The sequence below is a fragment of the Balaenoptera borealis genome (assembly GCF_965194805.1).
Source record: "Balaenoptera borealis genome assembly, chromosome: 18".
Classification (NCBI taxonomy): domain Eukaryota; kingdom Metazoa; phylum Chordata; class Mammalia; order Artiodactyla; family Balaenopteridae; genus Balaenoptera; species Balaenoptera borealis.
In genome coordinates this window covers 76,267,623-76,287,462 of record NC_138877.1, presented here as the reverse complement: position 1 = coordinate 76,287,462, position 19,840 = coordinate 76,267,623, and the positions used below count along the sequence as shown (strand labels likewise).

The following is a 19,840-nucleotide window of genomic DNA, read 5'->3' as shown; positions in this document are numbered from 1 at the left end:
GGGGGCTGCGATTGTTCAGACCCAGAACGTCCCGTCAGAGAACTGCCAACCTCTAGCTCAAAATCAAGATCGGGAAACTCAGTGCTCCTTCTCGCAGCCAACTTTTCTGTTCCTTGAACGAGAGAGAGTGAGGAGGTAATGCTCTGATATAAATGAGTGGTTTCAGGATGAAGCATGAATGGCTGTGTAACCTGGTCTGACTGGCTGGACATCACCTATAGGGTCTGACTTCACACGTGTCCCCCCAGGGCTGGCAGAACTGCTACCGGCGGCTAAGCCGACTTCAGGGTCACGCGGCTGCTTCCTCAGGGAGCATCAGAGCCCATCTCTTATGCAAACAGTTCTCTCTGTTTTGAAATAAACTGCTATTATGCGTACAGAATTTTTCATTTCTGCTGGAAAATTAATGGAGGTGTGATGAAAACGTCCATGACTAAATAAACAAAATGCTAATTTTTGAAGGTATTTTAAGGGAAACTCAGAAAAAAAATGGACGTTAGCAGGGAGGATGAGAGTCTCAGCTGAGAGGATACCCGAGAACCTGGAGCGCTGCGTGAAGAAAGAAATGAGACCTCAGATTCGGGTTTGGACAGTCATTTGGGGGTAAGAAGAAAAAGTCAAGGAAAAGCTGTAAGTTAAAAGGTGCTTCCCCGGAGTCACAAATATTTAGTGTTCTGCTATCAACAGTAAAAGTGGTTAAGCCTCATTTAGGGCAAGTGACATAACCTTTTAAATTCCCAGTTTCCCCATTTGTAATTTGGGAAGAAAAAGCTCCTGCCTGTGGAAGTTTTTCTAAGAACAATTCTCATTTGCTTTATAAATACGAAGTTGACACAATATGGTCATTGGGACTTCTATGGATTTCCTCCAGAACTTTTAGTTTTCAGGACAAGGTACAGTTTTATTACCTTAAAATGAGAGCATTGAAAAGGATAATCTGTAATTTTCAGATATAATACTCTATGTTTGCGGCATGACTTAGAAATGTTTTTGGTAACCTCCATATCACAAACTAGTGTCTCTAATTGTATTTACTTGTGCTTGTCTGAATAACATTTTCCGGGCATCTTAAGCTACTTGACACCTCTCGCTCCCCCTTTCTTTTTAATAAATCCAGTAACTCCTCATTAAATGTCCCAGTGCCCTAGGAGAGAGGTACTTCTGGATGCAGACAGCAAGACTTCGCTGTGTCCTCAAGGATCATCCAGTTCAGTGAAGTAGGCAGAGCTATGAAAAGTAGCCCGAACACGGATTACAGTGTGGTGATGCCACGACAGAGGTAGGTAGAGATAAGCTGCTCTGTGAGCAGGGGCAGGGGCTGCTTTTCTGTGTCCGTGATGGAAGACAGGGTGGAGGCAGTTTTATGGTCCGATCTCCCAGGACCACAGTCATAAGCTTTGATTCAAGGGTCTTGCCAGCCCAAAAATACCTTCCTCCCAATCTTATGGGACATGATCTTTTCCTCCTGTGTGGACTAAATTGTCACCGTCCCAGTCACCCCAAAGGATCAAGATGAAGTGATTACCTTCACATCGTTTGCTTAACTGCACATATTTCTTTCACCAAAAAACTTAAATTCCCTACTCGTTGCCTTAGGTGGAAGGTATATTTTGCTTGCCCTGCCTCTGAGGATCAATCATGGATTTTAAAGCCCCGTTTCCAAGCAACTGATATTTTGGTGGAATGGTTCCTTACCCACGTCTCTATCCCAGTTTCCCATAAGGAAGCAGAGATTTCAGACACTTAGGAAGGGAAAAACAATAACAAAAGAGTACAACAGTAGCAAGTGCAAAGACAGAAAAGTACAAACGGGTAGGAGTTAGGGAAAGACAGTAATACAGAGATTGGATGAGCAGAGCCACAAAGAACAAAGTACCGTATGACTGCACGTTCCTAGAATTCCAGTCTCGGAATGGGTGAGGCTGGGGTGAAGGCCCCGAGCTAATTCATTTAGGGTGAGTCCCCACCTCCTTACCCTTTCCTTTTCGCCACCTTCGCACCCCTTCCACCCACTCCCTGCCCCATGAGCCATGTGGACAAGGGAAAAGACAAAGACCCAAATCAATCAACTTACTGGTTTAAGGGAAAAAAAACACATATTCAAATCTGTGACCAAAACTGGGCTCCTGAACTACGGGCATACCAAAGTTACCCCTACGCGATCTTACATTGATCGCTAACGAGGAACTGGCTGTAATTCAAATTGATGATGCCACATTGAATGAGGGGACACAGAGAGGATGTGTAGAGGAAAGAGACTGGTGGGAATTTGAGAGGTCTCAGGCTCAGGTCATTTCCTGTCTCTTATTCTCTAGACCTGCGCCATTCAATGCAGGAACCACGAACCACACAAGACTGTTTCAATTTAAAGTAATCAAAAAAGTAAATAAATAAAAATAAAGTAATCAGAACTAAGAAAAATTAAAACTCCATTTCCCCGGTCCCACGTGGCCAGTGGCTGCCATATTGTACGGCGCAGACCTAGGGCATTTCCAGAATCATAGACATTTCCACCTCACAGCAGTGGGTTTAAACCCGTTAAATAGTACTTCTCAGCTTTGTAATGCTGGCAGGTATTTGGTAATTCTTTAAGAATGAAAAAACTAAATCATGTTGTTGAAGAAGATAGTTTAATAAGGTGATTAGATTACTTGTCAAAGTGATTCTTGGCAGTAAACAGTTCCCTCGATCTGCCAGTCTTCTCTTGAGTCAAAGCAAAGTTCTTTGATGTGTTTTGCTCACATGGTTCCAACGGGCAAAGGTCTCCACCACCTCCTTGAAGACGGCAGCCCATCCTCTGCCTATCTCCAGGGCACCTGTGCCCTGAGTGTACTCTTGTTCATGTCTATCCCCCCCTAGCATGCAAACTCCAGGAGCACAGAAGTGTTCTGAATGAATGACTTTTATAAATTAGTAGAGGGTTGATTTTCTCGGTGGAATATTTATGGCATGACTCACCAAGTTACTGAAGCCAATTACATTCAGGGCTTGTTTCCAAACAGCGAATTTCTCCCTGTTCAGAGAATGCTCTGCTGTTGATACTTCTTCTCGAAGGGTCTTGCTCAAATACCTGTGAGGAGGAAAAGCACATAGCTTTATGGCTGGGTGCGTGGTCAAACCCCAGTGGTTAAAAATCACTTCAGCCACATTTGGTCTCCAGGATAATGGAAATCACCTGGACATTGTGTCCCCATGTGTTTATAAGGCTTTGGTCCATAATAGCACATGATGTTTCCGGAAGGAAGAAAAGTTCTTGCTGTACCAGAACGTATTCACACTGTTTTACTTAGTTCTCACTTGAGCTGCACCCTTTCCCGGAGAAGGTCACAAGTGTTTTGTGTATTTCATAGAGAAATTTGGCAGGTTCTGTTGTATGCTTTGTAATTAATATTTGTAGTAAGGATTTTAAATTTAGAGCAATTTATTATTTATTTTTGTCAATATCTTTTAATCACGAAATGGTTGATTAATGCATTGATTTATTCCTTTCATTCAACAAACGCAAAGGAATCACCTACCAAATACACAATACTAGTAGCTGAGGATAGAAGGATCAAGAACTCATCCGTGGAGGCTCAAGAGCAAAGATAGTGTATCCATGGGCAGAGACAAGAGAAGACACAGCTGTGACGCAGTATGGAAGCAGAATAACAGAGATGAACTTGGCCTGATTTTGAGAGTGTAGGAAGGGTTCAAGGAGGAAAGCTAGGGGCGGGGAGGAGGCTTCGGTTCCAAGAGTTGACACCTGAGTAAGGTTTCCCCAAGCAAATCCAAGACCCAAGGGTGTCCCTGGAATAATTAGCAACACCTACAAAGGCACAGAGGCTGGAGCACGCGTGATGTACGTGGGGAACTTGTGTAGGTCAGCCAAATCCGAGCCTCTAGTGAGAGAAGCCGTGGGTGATGAGGTCGGACAAGTAGCCAGAGTTGTGTGTATCTTGCAGAAGAGTTTCCATGATGTCTTGGAAGGAATGGGCTGTCCCGAAGTTCTTGAAACAAAGAACAGGTATGAGCAGATTGGAGTTTCAGAAAGAATATTCTCGTAGCCCAGTGAGATTCCCTGGAAAGAGATGAGGCAACTAAAGAAGCCAGTGGACCCAGTGAGAGACCAGCAGGGAAGAGAGGCAGAGGAGATGGAGAGGCAGATGGCCGGGAGGAGGGGGCCTGGCTGGTCACAGGGGAGGAGAAAAGAGAGGCGTCAATAACGCTTTGCAAGATTCCATCTGGGGAAGTGGGGTGTATGGGGGCGTCATTCATCCAGAGAGGCGTCCCAAGAGGAGGAGTGAGTTTTTGGGAGAGAAACGTTGTATTTTATCATAGTCGTGTTCACTTCGAACAACTTGCTAAAGTTCAAGTGGTGTTCCAAGAAATAATTGGCTATAAGGATCTGAAATTCAGAAAAGACTAGAAAATAAGGTCTGGAAGTCATCAACATGCAGATGACTAAACCATGGAAGTGGATGCGCTCCGTAGAAAGGAGACGCTAACATTTTAGGGATGAAGAAAGAATTAACAGCAAGGAGACCATAGGAGCGAGGTATAGGATGGTGTGGGCTAGACGCACACCCTGTCGGTGTGGACATGGGGTCTGGGAGGACTTCTTTGTCCTTGACCTTGGCTGGGAGGGGTCTAAATGAAACAGCCCAGTGGAATAGGTGGGGAGTGGGAGAGACTTCAGGAGCTTATAAGCTGAGGCAGAAGCACATAAAGACTGGAAAAAACTTTAAAAGAAAGGGAGAAGGAAGTTGCAGAGGAAGGCAGAGGGTTTGGACCCGGAGCACAGTGGAGGGACACTGCCTTCTCCACATCTGGGTCAGGTGATCAATATGGTCCAATGGCCAGAAGCATCTCAGGGAGTGGAGGAACCACTGCTTGTGGCTTCGGCTTTTTAGGAGAGAAAGTAGTTGAGGTTTAGATGACGAGGCAAAGTGGCCTTGAGGAAGGTCATGAGAATCTAGGACACTGGCTGTGGAGAAGGGACATCACTGCCAAACAAGGGGACACAGGAGGTTTAGCTGATGCAGCCGAGGACGAGGGGGAGCTGAGGACCAGCTCCTGGGGGCTTTCTCTTTCCCCAGAGGATGAGGGAGCTGGGGTTTGGGGCCATGGAACAAAAGGTAAAGGTCAAGGGCAACCACATTAGCAAGGGGCTGGGTTATGATGGTCAGAGCCATCTTGCCTAAAATTCACAAAATTCTAGTGACTAAAAAGTCTTAATGATAAGCAGTTCTAATTACTCTTAATTTTTCTTGTTCTCACAGCAGTTTTCCATCCATCTTCCTGGTACCATCTTTTCTTTCCCACTTGTTGATCACAGCATAGGTTAGAATTCCATTCAGAGTGGCCACTTGACATCTTGCAAAGAATAATTAGCTCCTGGTAACATTACAAAGTCAAATATGCAAAACACCATGGTTCCTTTTCACATTCTTAAAAGTTAATCAATTAACAAGCTTCACCTATGGGGAACTCAAATATTTCTTTAAACCTCAGCATATGGTGGGAATTTACAGCAGCTCTGACCTGCTCCGTGAAGCAGTGTGAGTGTAACAGTAAAATTCTGGGCAGGAGCCATGTGAAGTTAATCTGGGCAATTTAGACAGGGCTATTAAGTCTGTAATGGCTCAGGAGAAACCCAATCAAAATAGGGGATTTTAGAGGACAGTTGGCCTGATGGCAGGAATGATGCTTTAAGATTCATTGTATTTTCCTCTGTAATCAGAAAACTTGTTGGTATGAGGATGATCCAAAAAAATAGACCTCAATGTCTCCTATGCAAATTTTACATTTCTCCCACTATTCAATAATGTGTAGGTTGATTTCATTAGAAATATAGGTCTTACTTATCAGCAAAACTGTATCTTAAAGTGGGAAAATGAGTACCAGAAAAAACTAAAAGTTTCCTTTCTGGAGATGAAAATTGCTTGTTTTCCCTTTGAAATAAATCACCTAATCGTGAAACCACACACAGGACAAAGGAATCCTAGAAAAATATGCCTAGTAAAATATTACAACCAAGAATCTGAGACAGAGTTGAGTTCTATTTGACCCTTTCTGATGACATTTTAAACTTTTATCTTAGTAACTATAAAATGGAGTAAAAACAGATTAAAAGTGAAGTAAAAAAATTCTCCATTTCTAGTTCATGATGATTTTATGATAATTAAATAAGGTACTGTGTGTGATGTGCTTTCTATATTCAGGTTGCAATGTGCGTGCAGAATTAGAGTACTTCCTGGAAAAAATATATCTTGCATATGTGGGGAGCTTTAGTCAATGTGCTCTGTCATTAACGAATCTCTTAATCAGATAAATAACTAAGCCAAATGAAATAAGGAACATTTTGAGAAATTACAACACATGCTATTAACAATGTAGAATTGTTTAAACTATAAAATATGCTTGTCTGTTCTGAGATAAAAGTAGTAAGTAGAAGAAAAAGATCATAGTTCTCACTTTTTGATTATTTTTTCCCATTGTGAATCACACGAAGGTTTACAATCACATTTGCATTTCCACGTTTTTAACACTTGAAAATTGGTAAGAATGACTGTGGGCCATGGTTTATAGACGTCCCTGTAGACTAGCCATGCTCCGCTGATGTTTTCCCCCTAACCTCAACAAAGTGGTCGAAACCCACCGAGGTGAATCTGTACAAGTGTTTCATCTGACAGTTTCCAACTATGTCACCTATTAATTAATGGTTCCACAATTCCCAGTATTCAAATCTTAGAACTCAATATTCAATGTCTTTTATATTATCTTTTATGTCTCAAAATCATATACTTATAGCTCAAACAATCTGTTTTTTTCTTTATCATCTCCTTTTAACTCATACATAACTCAGAACAGTAACATTTGGCCATGTATAGATAATCTCTCAATGTCCAGAGCCAGAAACATCAGAGACTTATCATTTGTGGAACCAAGAATCATTGCTGTTTTGTTTTCAAAAGATTGACACATCAAGGGAATGCTCCAGATGTTGTTTCCACCATGGAGTAGAAGACTGTAACAAACAGGCTGTAGCATGTTAAAAATCATAGATGGATTAATGCTGTTTGACTAATTCTACTCAAAGGGAAAGGTGGTGAGAACTGAGAATGTGTCAAATACTCCACTGGATATTTTAGAAGCATGTCCCAGTTAATCTCACATGTATCCTGAAAAGCACAGGTATCATTGTGCCCATTTAAGCTATAAGGGAACTGAAGCTTGTTTAAGATTTCCAAGCCGGGAATTGGCCAAGGGACACACACTCCATCCTGACCCCTCTGGGTCTCTCAGCTCAGTCACAAGTCTCCTGCAGAGGGATGGGAGGAGGAAGAAAATTGCATAGCATCACAAGGCATCTTCCTCAAGTTAAAATTTTGCTTAAAAATGTGGGGGGAAGGTAAGTAAGAAGTGGAATTATTATTATACATGGATGTGTTTTATATAGAATGCAGTCTCATGAGGTTTTAAGATTTCATAGGGTATTTTACGATTAAGTTATTCTCTTCTGACTCAATTCTATACTTGCACTACAGGCATGAAATGGAGTAGCTTGTAGCCGAGCAGGACCCTATGGGGCCTTCCTGGGACAGACTCCCTTCCACCACCCTGGCATGTCCCCCACCTGCCTCTTGTTCATGGAAAACTTTAGCTTCCTAGGTCTTCCCTGAGTTCCAAAGAATAAACGTAATCAGAGAAGTGAGAAAATGCAGAAGCAAAGGAAAACAGTCAAGTAAGACAAAATAATAATTGATTAACCATTAAACAAAGTCAAGGACCTTTAGCTTCTCCTCAAGGGCTACAGATGCTATTCTGAGCCATGTTCTTTGAGCTGCTTTGCAGATACGGAAACCCCCCACAAATGGAGAAAATTAACTAGATGTCGCCCACAAACACATAGACCCCAGACTGGCTGGAACCAGAGGGTTCATGATGTTGACGCCCAATCACCTCACCACCAGCCAATCAGAAGAGTGTCCATGAGCTGATCACCCTGCAACCCTCTCTCTCACCTTGTCTTCGAAAACTTTCCCTGAAAGCCAACGGGGAGTTTGGGTCTTTTGAGCATGAGCTGCCTGGACTCCTTGTTTTGTGCCTGCAATAAATGCTGCCCTTTCCTTCACCACGACATCGTGGTGCAGACTGGCTTTACTGCGTGTAGGCAAGCGGACGCAACTTTGGTTCGGTAACAAACTCACAACTCAGCAAAGCCTCTGAGAAATGCTTTCGAGCACATGCTGCCTCTCTGGGCAGGGTCTCTGTCACCATGGGGAGGCCTCCAGGAGAAGCAGGTGCATGGTTGAAGCATCTTTGACATTACAATGGAATTTAGCGATGGTTGGTTCAGTCACAGTCCTGCGACTTGAGGAACTTACTTAGTAGCTCTAGAAAAGCTTTTTTTGTTTGTTTGTTTGCTTTTGATAGGTTCCTTGGGTCTCCCCCCAACTTTTTTTTTTTTTTTTACAAAACCTGCAGGTGATTTATTTTGAACAACTAAGTTTATAAATCTCATTTTTAAAGATCACTATGAGAAAAGCACACCTGTACCAAATATACAAATAACTTTGTTTTCACTTACATAAAAAAATAGCAAACCAGATGAATATATAGCACAATTGAACAGTGCAAAATTCTACTTGGGCTTTGAATAAGAAAAGGTTTTCACTACAGTTAAATTTATTTAAAATAAGTCAGTAAGAACAACTGTTGACTTGTGCTATTTCTAGTCAACTGTTCCATTGTTCCAACTTGTTGATTGTCATGACAACAAACAGCGTTCCAGGAATACATCTTCTAAGGTGGGTCAAATTTACAGTCAAAATCATGTGTGTGTCTGTGGTATATATGCCTGTGAGTGTGTGATTGAAGGTGTGTGTGTGTGTGTGTGTGTGTGTGTGTGCGCGTGGGCACGCCTGTGTTGATACTTACGCTTTGTGGCAAAGGAAAACAGATCCTGGAATAAAGTTCTTCTGTGTAGAGGGGCAAATTAAAAATGCTAACTCCCCAGCATAAGGCACCCTTCGGACAAGAGGACTGGGAATTATTCAAGGTGGCAGTGATTTGATCTGAATATCACATACAAACAATGACCTTTTGCAAAAAAACACAATTTCAAGGGCCTGGGTCCCCCTCCAGGCACCCATACCCTCCTCTCTCACAGCCGAGCCGGACACATTAAAACTGCAAATTTGCAATCGGTGGATGAATAAGTCTGGAGACGTAATGCATAGCGATTGCAGTCAACAATAGCGTACTATAAACATCAAAGTCCTAAGACACTAGATCTTAATAGTTGTTCCCACAAAAAAAGAAATGATAATTATGAGAGGCGATGGAGGTGCTAGCGCTAAAGTGACATCACGTTTCGACATATAAAAGTATCAAACCAACACATTGTACACCTTAAACCTACACAATGTTATATGTCAATTGTATCTCAAAAATTAACTGATTACTTGAAAAATAAATGAACAAACGAAAACAGCTGCCCTGCCTGTGCTCACCAGGCACCCTTGTTCAGCCGACAGGAACTGACTCTTGTGGGGCTGCATGTGTGCCTAGGACACATGGGGAATGAAGGCTCAAATAGAAATTAAAAAAAAAAAAGGAAAGAAAAAAAGAAATAAAAAAGCTCACTACCTCAAACCATGTGCCCGGCCCATTCACGGGGTCTGGGCTCACAGACCACAAACACTATGTTTTGCTGGTGTTTGATCTGCCGCATAAACACAAAAGAACAATGTCTTCTCGACCATGGGCAAAGCTGCCTTCTACTCGGGGAAGTTTAACATGTAAACAGAAACCAGATAAGGCAAGACCAAGCAGTTGGCGTCAACAAAGGCAGCCCTGTTTACTAGTTTATGAAGGAAGATGGTAACCTGCTGCTTCCTGCACCCCGACCCCACCTTTCTCCTCAAAGGAAATTCTTTTCTTTATTGTTTTTAAACTATCTGGAAAGTATTAACTAATTTTAAATCCCCCCTCCATGGAATATGAATAAGATTTCTTATTAACCACAGGTCAGATCCATAAATCTCCCCCAATGAAAATGTTAATATATTAGCCGCAAACTGTTTTGTTTGGAGAGAGGAAAGCCTGCCAGTGGTCTTCAGGAAAAGAACAGAATCCATTTAATAAATTACGCATTCAGAACGACTTCGGGTCTTGTGACATTCCCAGAATAGTTTGTCCATATTTTTCTAATCAGTCGGAATATTTCTTCAAAACATCTGGCGGAACAAATTCTAAACTCTTACCATCTTTCCTAGTAAGAGTGCCTTCTGTGCTTCTGATGAACTCACTTAGTTCCTGAAAACAGAGGTGGAGACATCAGAACAGAGCGGCTGCCTCCTGCCCAAAGGGCCCAGGACACGTGCTAGGGGGTCAACCCTAGGCTGCACACTGTCCTCAGCCTTGCGTCCGGCAGGGGCCCCTCCTGCCAAAGGAAGGGGCGTCTTTTCCTTCTTGCAGAGACACAGAGAACCAGCAGTGATTACATGAGTGAATCAGTGAAACGCGCAGAAAGAGAAGTTTTTGCTCAGAGCAGGTGGCTGGGCCTGGCCTTCATGTACCTGTTTACCTGGCCAAGGCCTGGGGGCTGCATCTGCCGGGTGGAGGAGGGGCATTCTGTATTCCTCCCCAAGTCCAGCTCACACCAGGCCAGCTCTGGCTCTGTGTGGGAGGAGGGGCAGCAGGTATGTCCGTATAAATAGGCCTCCGTCAAGGCTGAACAGGCACAGAAATCCTCCTCAGGGGAAATCTCACCAAAGAGCCTTGTGTATAAGATCACATCCATAGCACTGTGATGAAGGATGAACCCAAAGGTAACCCTGTGCCTTAAATACTGAGCGAGGTAGACGCCTGCACCGAAACATCTGTAATCTGTAAATGTTCCAGAAGATGACATTCCCACACGTGACCACTTAGGGACAGTTCCTACGGATGCATGGTTTCTGGCTTCTCCGGGGACCCGCCGTGGACTCGCGTGAGTGTTCGTGCAGCGCTAACTATGGGAAAACTCCACGCTGCGTGTGACCCACCAACATATCAAGTAAGCTTTTTCAACTTGGCAAGTCTAAAGGCAATTTTAATTTCCTCTCAAGGGAATTACTTCTATTACCCACCCGATTTTGCCCTCCTTCCCTCCAGTCTCACTGATCAGGATAACCGCCATGTCCAAATCCTTCTTCCTCCCCTGCTGGGTGGAAATCTGACTACCGGGGTTGATGTTTCATTCACAGTGAACCTGAGAGACGCACCTTCCTCCAGGATCCCCACAGCCTCCAGCATCTAGAGATCAGCTCAGCTCACCTCCCACCCCTCCCAGGGTTGGTGGGAGGCGGCTGCAGAGTCTCCATTCCCACCCATTCTCACCACCCAAGCACTGCGGGAGCCTCTGTCTCCAATCTTACGTCCAATCCACTTTCCTCCATCCGGTCAAGGTGGAAATTTAGTGAACTCTCTTCCCAAATCAAAATGCGTAAATGGCTTCCAGTTGCCTTTGGGATACTAACTCCCCAGCAAGGTTTGCTGGGCGCCACGTCATGGAATCCATGCCCTTCTCCAGCTGCCGGTCTTGACAAAGTCACCCTCGTTCCCTCTGAGCTCTCGCCGCACAGAACTTCCTTCCCTCCTGCGTACAGACCCCACCCTCATCCACCGCTGTGCCCTCACTCACCCTGTGCTCTAAACTCGCAACATAATCCACACACATCCGAAACCCAGGATGAGTCCTGTGTTTCTTCACGTGCCGCTGGCTCTGGGGAGTCTTGGAGGCTGGACGTCCTTCCTGTGAGCTCAGCAAACCTCTGCACTTCCTTCACAACAGTGCTTCATCAGACCCTATTAAAATTGCCCGGATCGGTATTCCCACTAAAAAGGCAAGGCCGGTCTTCACATCCCACCCATAGGGAGCAAGCCAAGTAGTTGTCACTCTGGATTGGAGAGAATGAGTGTACACGTGAGCTCTCCATCAGATCGATCTTCCCAAAGTTTACTTACTGCCATCATGTCGACTCTCTACTTATACATATTTCACCTGCATAATAAATCCTCCTACGCGTTTTCCACAACTCCCCATAACACGGCTCCACCCCACCAGACTATTCTTATTCTGTTGCACTTTCTGTGCTGCACCCTCCTCTCCCACTGCAGCTGGCCACCATATAACTTGACATGGACCCACCGCCTGCGCTTTGGCACTACCCACCAGGATTCTCTTCCTGCCAGACCCCTGTGCCAAGGCCAGACCAGGCCACACACCTGATACAAAACCCTCTCTGTTTTAGCCATACTCTCTGCCTTGTTTATGTGTCAACCTGGCTGGGCCACAGGGTGCCCAGATATTTTATTATTATTTATCATTATTATTCTGGGTGTGTCTGGAAAGGTGTTTCTGGATGAAATTAACACTTGAATTGTTGAACTGAGTAAAGCAGATTGCTATCTCTAATTTGACAGGCCTCATCCAGTCAGAACAAAAAGGCTGACCCTTCCACAAGTAAGAGGGGACTCCTCGCCTGACTGGCTTAAGCCAGGACATTGTCTTTTCCTGTTTACAGACTTGAACTGAAACGTCAGCTCTTCCTGGGTCTTGGGCCTGACTGCTTTTGGACTGGAACTTATACTATCAGTTCTGCTGGGGTTCTAGCTCACCCACTGCAGTTTTTGGGACTTCTCAGCCTCCATAATTGTGTGAAATCAATTATATACACACACACACGTATATATATGTATGTCTATATAAACACACACACACATATATATGCACACACATATATATACACATAGAGATTTGTTCTTCCCTACTTATTCACACATTCAAACACTTAAATATTTAATAGTTCTCATTTAACATATACAACTTAAATGTCAGTAATTTGACTCTTTTTCAATAGAGATCATGTCAACCATGTTCCTGATATAGATTCTTTCTTTTTTTTTTTTAATAAATTTATTTATTTATTTATTTATTTATTTATTTTTGGCTGTGTTGGGTCTTCGTTGCTGCGCGCGGGCTTTCTCTAGTTGCGGTGAGCGGGGGCTACTCTTCGTTGCGGTGCACAGGCTTCTCATTGTGGTGGCTTCTCTTGTTGTGGAGCACCGGCTCTAGGCTCACAGGCTTCAGTAGATGTGGCCCACGGGCTCAGCAGTTGTGGTTCGCGGGCTCTAGAGCACAGGCTCAGTAGTTGCGGCTCACGGGCTTGGTTGCTCGTGGCATGTGGGATCTTCCCAGACCAGAGCTTGAACCTGTGTCCCCTGCATTGGCAGGCGGATTCTTAACCACTGCACCACCAGGGAAGTCCCCTGATACACATTCTTATAAAACCTAAATCAGTACTGATTGTGTGGTCGTTTTCATATAAACCTGAACGTTTCCATACGTGTCTCCACATTTTCAGATACCCCTGGCTGGTTCTGCTTATACCTGGTAGGTTCCCAATATGCCTGGGAGGGGCCATAGGTAGTTGGTTGATAAGTCAGTAGTGAACACAAACTTTACTCTTTTTCCTTGACCAAAGGTTGGCAAAAGTAAGAGAAAAATCGATGCTGTGAAATTCAATAATTCTTTTGCAAAATAAAACCAAAACAAACGAAACCCCAGAAATACTACAGTGAATTTCTTTGGGAAATGTTCTAGCGAAAAAAAGCTTAGTATAAGAAACAAACATGCAAATATGTGACCAGAGGTGATGAACCTGCCTTAAATTCTTTAAGGAGTGGCAGGAGGGAAGTATGAGAAAAAGGATGGGAGGGGAGGAGTGAGGAAATAGTAAAACATTTCTAAAGAGAAAAATAAATTGTTCACTTAATTAGTTTGATGGCCTTTCTGGATAATGTAATTAGACAAATGGCAAACTTAACCTTTCTGGGAAAAACTGCATGTCCACAAGCATGCAGGGAGACACAAATCCCATGTACAAAAGCTCACAGCCCTGGCATCACGATAGCATGCAAAGATTATGCTAGAATGTCTCTGTCATATTAGTAAGAAACACCAGCATCTCCATTTTAGCAAACTGGGATTTTTAAAAAGAAGTTAAAATGAGTAAAATAAAAATATACTACATCCATAATTTTAAAAAGATTTTTAAAATAAAATTCAGGAAAATTTCAACCACAATGCCTTATCAAAATGCAGGTAATATCTAGTAAAGTAATCCTGTCCAAAGCTAAGTATGCAACTAGATGATTTCAGAAATGGAATATTAGAACTGGTTATTTCAGAAGAGATTTATAAATTAAACTAAATATCCCAATTTTTTGGATAAATATCAATTCTTATTGAAAAGCTAAATAAAATTGATTGTTAGCACACACAAAAATACTCCTTTACTCATAATTGACCCTGATGACATCAAGAAAAAAGGGATGGAAAATGTGGCTTCTACTCCAAGACCTACTATTCTATTGTACCTCTTTTTGCTCCTATTTTTGAATATTTTCTAGAAAAATATGTCTGTTGGACCTGTCCTTGTGATTATAAATGTGCTACATATTTTTGATAAAATTATATATTATATAAAAATATAGTTCACATATAATATTACAACACAGAATTTTAAAAATCAGAGCCAAGATAATCTAAAGGAAAAATGACTGGAATTAAGCCATTAGCACTCAAAGTGAACTCTTTACTGATTCTCAGTTCCCGTTCTAAACTTCTTTGAACTACTCCAATATTTCCACCTGTATGCTAAATCTGAACTACTTATTAATAAAAACAAAACACTATTCATGAAATAATTGAGTTCAAATAAGTCCAAATAAGTGATCCCTACGAGCTCACCAGTGTTGCATTGTGTTTTTAGGTCAAAATCCTTCTACATAGAAAAAGAACATTTACAGAAAAGGCCCAGGCACGTTGCCTAACTGTCATTTTATCTTTACATTTACAAATTAACGGAAAGTCAAAACTTCTGAAAACATTATTGTCGAAGGTCAGAATGATGTGCTCCACATGTAACAGTCTAATTGTGAGATGTTAATATGAAAAATCCAAAAAGTTACACAAGAATATTAAAAAGCAACCAGTTACATAGAAAGGTATAGAATCAGTAAAAAATGTTCAAAACTAGTGTTTCCAAAGATGGATTCTGGAATCTTCAAGACCAGTAGTCATGACTATTTTGGCCTTAATATGTTCATCCTCCTAGTGGAATAATTAACATTCTGTTTTAACTTTTCCCTCCAGTACTGAGGAAATGAAATGACACAGTGACCTAGCAGAAATCAGGTCACTCTTTCACTATTACTACTACTATTACTGTTTTGTCATTCTTTATAGAAATAAATTTATAGTTTTCTAAACCAATTCCACTCTTGAAAATGTTAATAAGTAACATTTTAAGGAGAAATATGATGAAGCTCAGATGCATCTTCACTGTCAAATTTATTTTCAATTTTCAAATGTACAAAACCGTACGCTTCCTTAGAAACGAATTTAAATGGATATTTGGTACTGTGGATTATTTAAACATGATAGAAATCCCTCTGATAGCTTCTTTCTGCCCAATCTGCTGCTTCTAATAACTTTAGTATTTATATTTCAGGTATTAAACACTTCAAAGAGTTAACCCGAAATCTCAAATTTTATGAAAATAAAAGCTTCTAAAATTAAGAAGATTAAAATCAGTAGCTGTTCACTTCTTATTTGTTAGAAGACATACAACTTAAAATTGGGGGGGCGGGGCAAGAATTAAATTACACAAATTAACTAATACAAGTAAAAAACCACAGTTGTCATTATTTTTAAAAATGAGAAGGATCATGGCCTATTTCCCCAATGTGATGAATTTCGGAAAGTTTTGTTTGTTAATGAGGTAGGATGGCCTCTTCCTCACTTTCTTTCTTTCTTTTTTCAGCTCCTCTCCCAGAATGATGTCCCTAAGCACTGTGGTAACAGAGGAGAAAGAAGTCCAAAGGAGGCACAGCACAAAGAAGAAAACGTCTAGTAGTATGTTTTATCTCTTCTGTGCTTTGTTTTTATTCCTCTGGCTTCGAACCTTAATCAGCTGATTTTGCCAACAGCTCTAAATTTCCTTCTCACTTCCCACTGATCTCCCTTTTCAGATAAGAAATCTCTTCCTGCTGAAATTGAAAATCTTCCACTAAATGGAATCAATCACACGTATCAGCCAAAGAGAAATCAAGATCCATTTGGAAAGGTCAGATAAAGTAGGACATTTAAAATGTTGATGATACTACATTAAAACAACTGTACTGCATCTATATGATGATCTAGATCAGGAAATTGCTCTAAGGTTTAATGATATGTTACTATTTTGCATTTCAGCAACCACTGTATATTATGATGTGATCCCAGTAAATAATATTCTTGTAGTTAAAGCAGAAATTTAAAGGCAACCTTTTATCAACCATAATTTGATTTGCCCAGCGTCCGATGCGAAAAATACAGTGTTTATGTTTGGACAACGGGTACTCATAAAAATGTTTTTACACTTTTCTTTTTGGGGCCCAAAATATTCGTTTCTTTCATTGGATGAATGTTCTTATCATCACAGCAAATAAGCTGAGTTTCGTTCATGCATCAATTTATTCACTGTATCTTCAGATGTTTAAGTTAATACGAGTCACACTTTCTTACTGGGGCCGCAGGCCTGAATAAAGCAGGTTTCCTACACTCTCGTTCCTCACTAATAGAGAAGGTTTCAAACAAAAATTTAGATGATCAAAATTGCTCTGTTGGAGATAACCGTGTTGCTGTAGGTCTAAGCTCCTTTGGTGACTCAGAGAAGATTTATAAAGACAGACTGGAACAAACTATATGCTCGTGAGAGACACAGCCCGCGTTTTTGTTATTACCCACTGCTAAGTTAAGATAGTAAGGCTTTAGTCAAGTAAATGAAAATACTGAGTGTGTACATGTGTCAAGAATTGGGATGACTGGGGATCAAAGATGGAGGAGACCGAGTATATGTCCAGGGACATTACACAGTCAGCAGGGGAGACAGAAGCACACAGGTGAAACTGTAGTAATGTAGTGATACATTACGTCATACAGAACACTAACATATAGAATAGCAATGATTACTTACTAAGTCTGGAAGGCAAACCGATATTTGAAGAGGTGAACATTTTGGTGTTTTGAATCCTGAAATGCTCCTGCATGTTTCAATCCACCATCGGCGTGATCGGAAACACTCAATGAGCATTTCAATTAGTAACGTAGTCAAATGTTAACAATTGTGTAAAGGCACTTACTCTCTCAGCATATTGTCTAAGAGGCTTTATAATCTTGGGGAGTCTTCAAACATTAAAAAAAATCCCTTCTCTAAGGGAAGTGAACTTAGAAGTAATGCGGATACTTAGAGGAAATGTGCTTGTAATAGTAATTTTATTATGCAAGACAAAGAAAAATAGTCAAAAATAGAGTTACTATTTGAAACAATAAGAGAGGATTTAAAAAACCAATCTCTAATCAAAGAAGAGGTAAAACAAAGCACTATTCATGAAATGCAGACCTGCTGGCCTTGCTGGTATTCTTTGGAAGCTAGGAATTGATTATACTCCAAACTCAAAACACGGTCTATTTATGCCAATTAGGCCACAAAATAGATTATTCTATGTATGCATAATTAAACTGACTTCTAGATATTAAGGCAAGCTCAAAGTTAATTACACAAAATTAATTTGATTTGAGACAAGGAGGAAGATGTGTTTGTAGTACCCAAAGCAGTAAAACAGGATATGCTAATTTCGAATTAATTTGAACTTGCATTGCTACAGTGAGCTTTCCATAGCAATGCCTACAAGAAAGGGCATTTCTCTCAATTGAATCAATGTTTGGGGAACATTCTTTAAGAAAATAAAAGGGCAAATGCGTATGCTTGTCCGTTTTCTGGCTACTTCATGCATCTTTGCAGCTCACTCTTTCCAAGGTGATCCTCTCACATGGACTAGATTCCTTCTCTCCAGATGCTTTCCAAAGAGGGAGGGGGCAGGGGCTCACTGTCTGTCCATCTTCAGGTTCTGTCTCCTGCCATTGACCTCTGAGGACCTCTCCATTCTGGCTGCTTCTTACTTGAATTGGGTTCAGTCCTGCAGATTCCACCAGAACCATTCCTGCATCAGGCACCAGCGGGCAGTCCTCCGGGGAAGCTGTGTGTGTGCCCAGCGTCTCCAGCCGCGGCTTCTACCGAGGACCCAGGACAGTCCCCATCACAGACAACCGGGAGGGGGCTTGAGTTTAGTAGAACATACAACAAGTAATCCTTCTTGTGAAAAATAAGCAAAAATGGGTCTTCTGTGCAACCTAGATCAAAATAGTTGAGTTTTATTTCATTCTTAAAGGATTCACTGTGAAGAACACCTCGATGTGATAGCAGATTTATATCCGATAGACCTCAGTCACTTTAATACTTCAATCACGTGTGTCCTCTGCTGTTTAGAGTGTTCAGGGTCTCTTTTTATTACTAATGCATTTTGCAAAGGTTATCAGCAAGCAGCAAATTCATGGTGACGGTTTACAGATACAACACGTGGGTGATTTTACCAAGCTAATGCATTTGATGTAAGAGATGACTGAGAAATAAGAGGAGTCCTCACTGCATGATGTTCTGTTTACCATGAAATACTTAAACAGGTGAGAGAGTGCAGTATCCCAAGGGCAAGCTGTTCTATACCTGGGCACCACACACACACACGTCATATTATACATGACCCAACCGGTTGTCAACAATAGCATGGCATCACCATGTATCATGCCTTCTGTTGATATTGATGTTTTGAGTACTTTATTTCCTATAAAAGTGTTAGATTAATCTGTCTAAAAGCTAAAGCTCTGGACTAGCTAGCTCTAACAATATTCCCAGAGTAAGTACAGAAGTGTTTAGCATTTGTCAAAATATTTAGCTATAATCAAATTTAGTAATATCCATTTCCTGGGTGGATGTAAAGATGCTTCCAATCACACACACACATATACACACCTCGACATGATCTATTCTACATACATAGATAGCTCACATATCTTAAAATAACCTAAAACCACTGTTCACTCTGGATTTATAGTGAAGAAAAAGAGTCCCTTCATTTCTCCAAAACAGAAACATATCACTAGGGAAGAACACCATGCTTAGTGCACTTCTGGGACCGTGTGGACCAGATAAACTGCACACATGAGAGTAAGGAGCAGTCCCTGGGCTGCGCAGAGGCGACCGTGACCTGAACCTTCGGGTTTTTACGGGAACTCTGGTTTATTCTATTCACCGAGGGGCTAAGGTCCACACAGGAAGGAGAACATGTTTTTGGCCCTAGAAAGTATGTAAAGCCAGACAATCAAAAGGCTTATGGAAGAGATACCATAAGATACCTGCCCCACAGACACAGACAGGCAACTCATTGGGGAAACTCATTGGGGTGGATTCTGGGAGGCAAAAGTTATAACCACAGAGAGCCCTTTCTTGGTTTTAGAGGTTTAAACTCAGACTACATGTGTGTCCTTAGGACATTTTAACTAAAGAATTAGCATAAAAATGGTCCCAGGTGGGTAACACTCCCTGAGCATTTGACCAAAGCGAGAGAAACTCTCTAGAGGATAACCCTTGATTCAGTCCACACAGGACTCTCCCAGCCTGGCCACCAAGGGACAGCAAGTCACACCGCGAAGGACAAACACCAGGAGAAATAACGTTCCCTGAGCAGCTGTCATCAGACGTAATAAACAGCAATAGTAGAAGCCTGAGAGCTCCAGATAATACAATGACTGGTTACAGACAGTATAACAAATATGTTTAAAACAAATTAAAGAACTGAAAATATAATATGAGAAAAGAACAAGAAACCGTATTTAAGAAAAATCAGATTTGATTTGAAAGAACAAAGT

The 19,840-nt window shown here is 41.6% G+C and overlaps 1 protein-coding gene across 1 annotated transcript in view; it reads right to left on the bottom strand.

Moving 5' to 3' along the window:
• The window catches only part of MYO16 (myosin XVI), a 505,456-nt gene that overhangs the window by 199,811 nt on the left and 285,805 nt on the right, over nucleotides 1-19,840 (bottom strand). Inside the window, exon 17 of the mRNA XM_082366214.1 lies at nucleotides 2,959-3,070. Coding sequence (XP_082222340.1) covers nucleotides 2,959-3,070 — 112 coding nt within the window. The remainder of the gene's footprint in view (nucleotides 1-2,958; nucleotides 3,071-19,840) is intronic.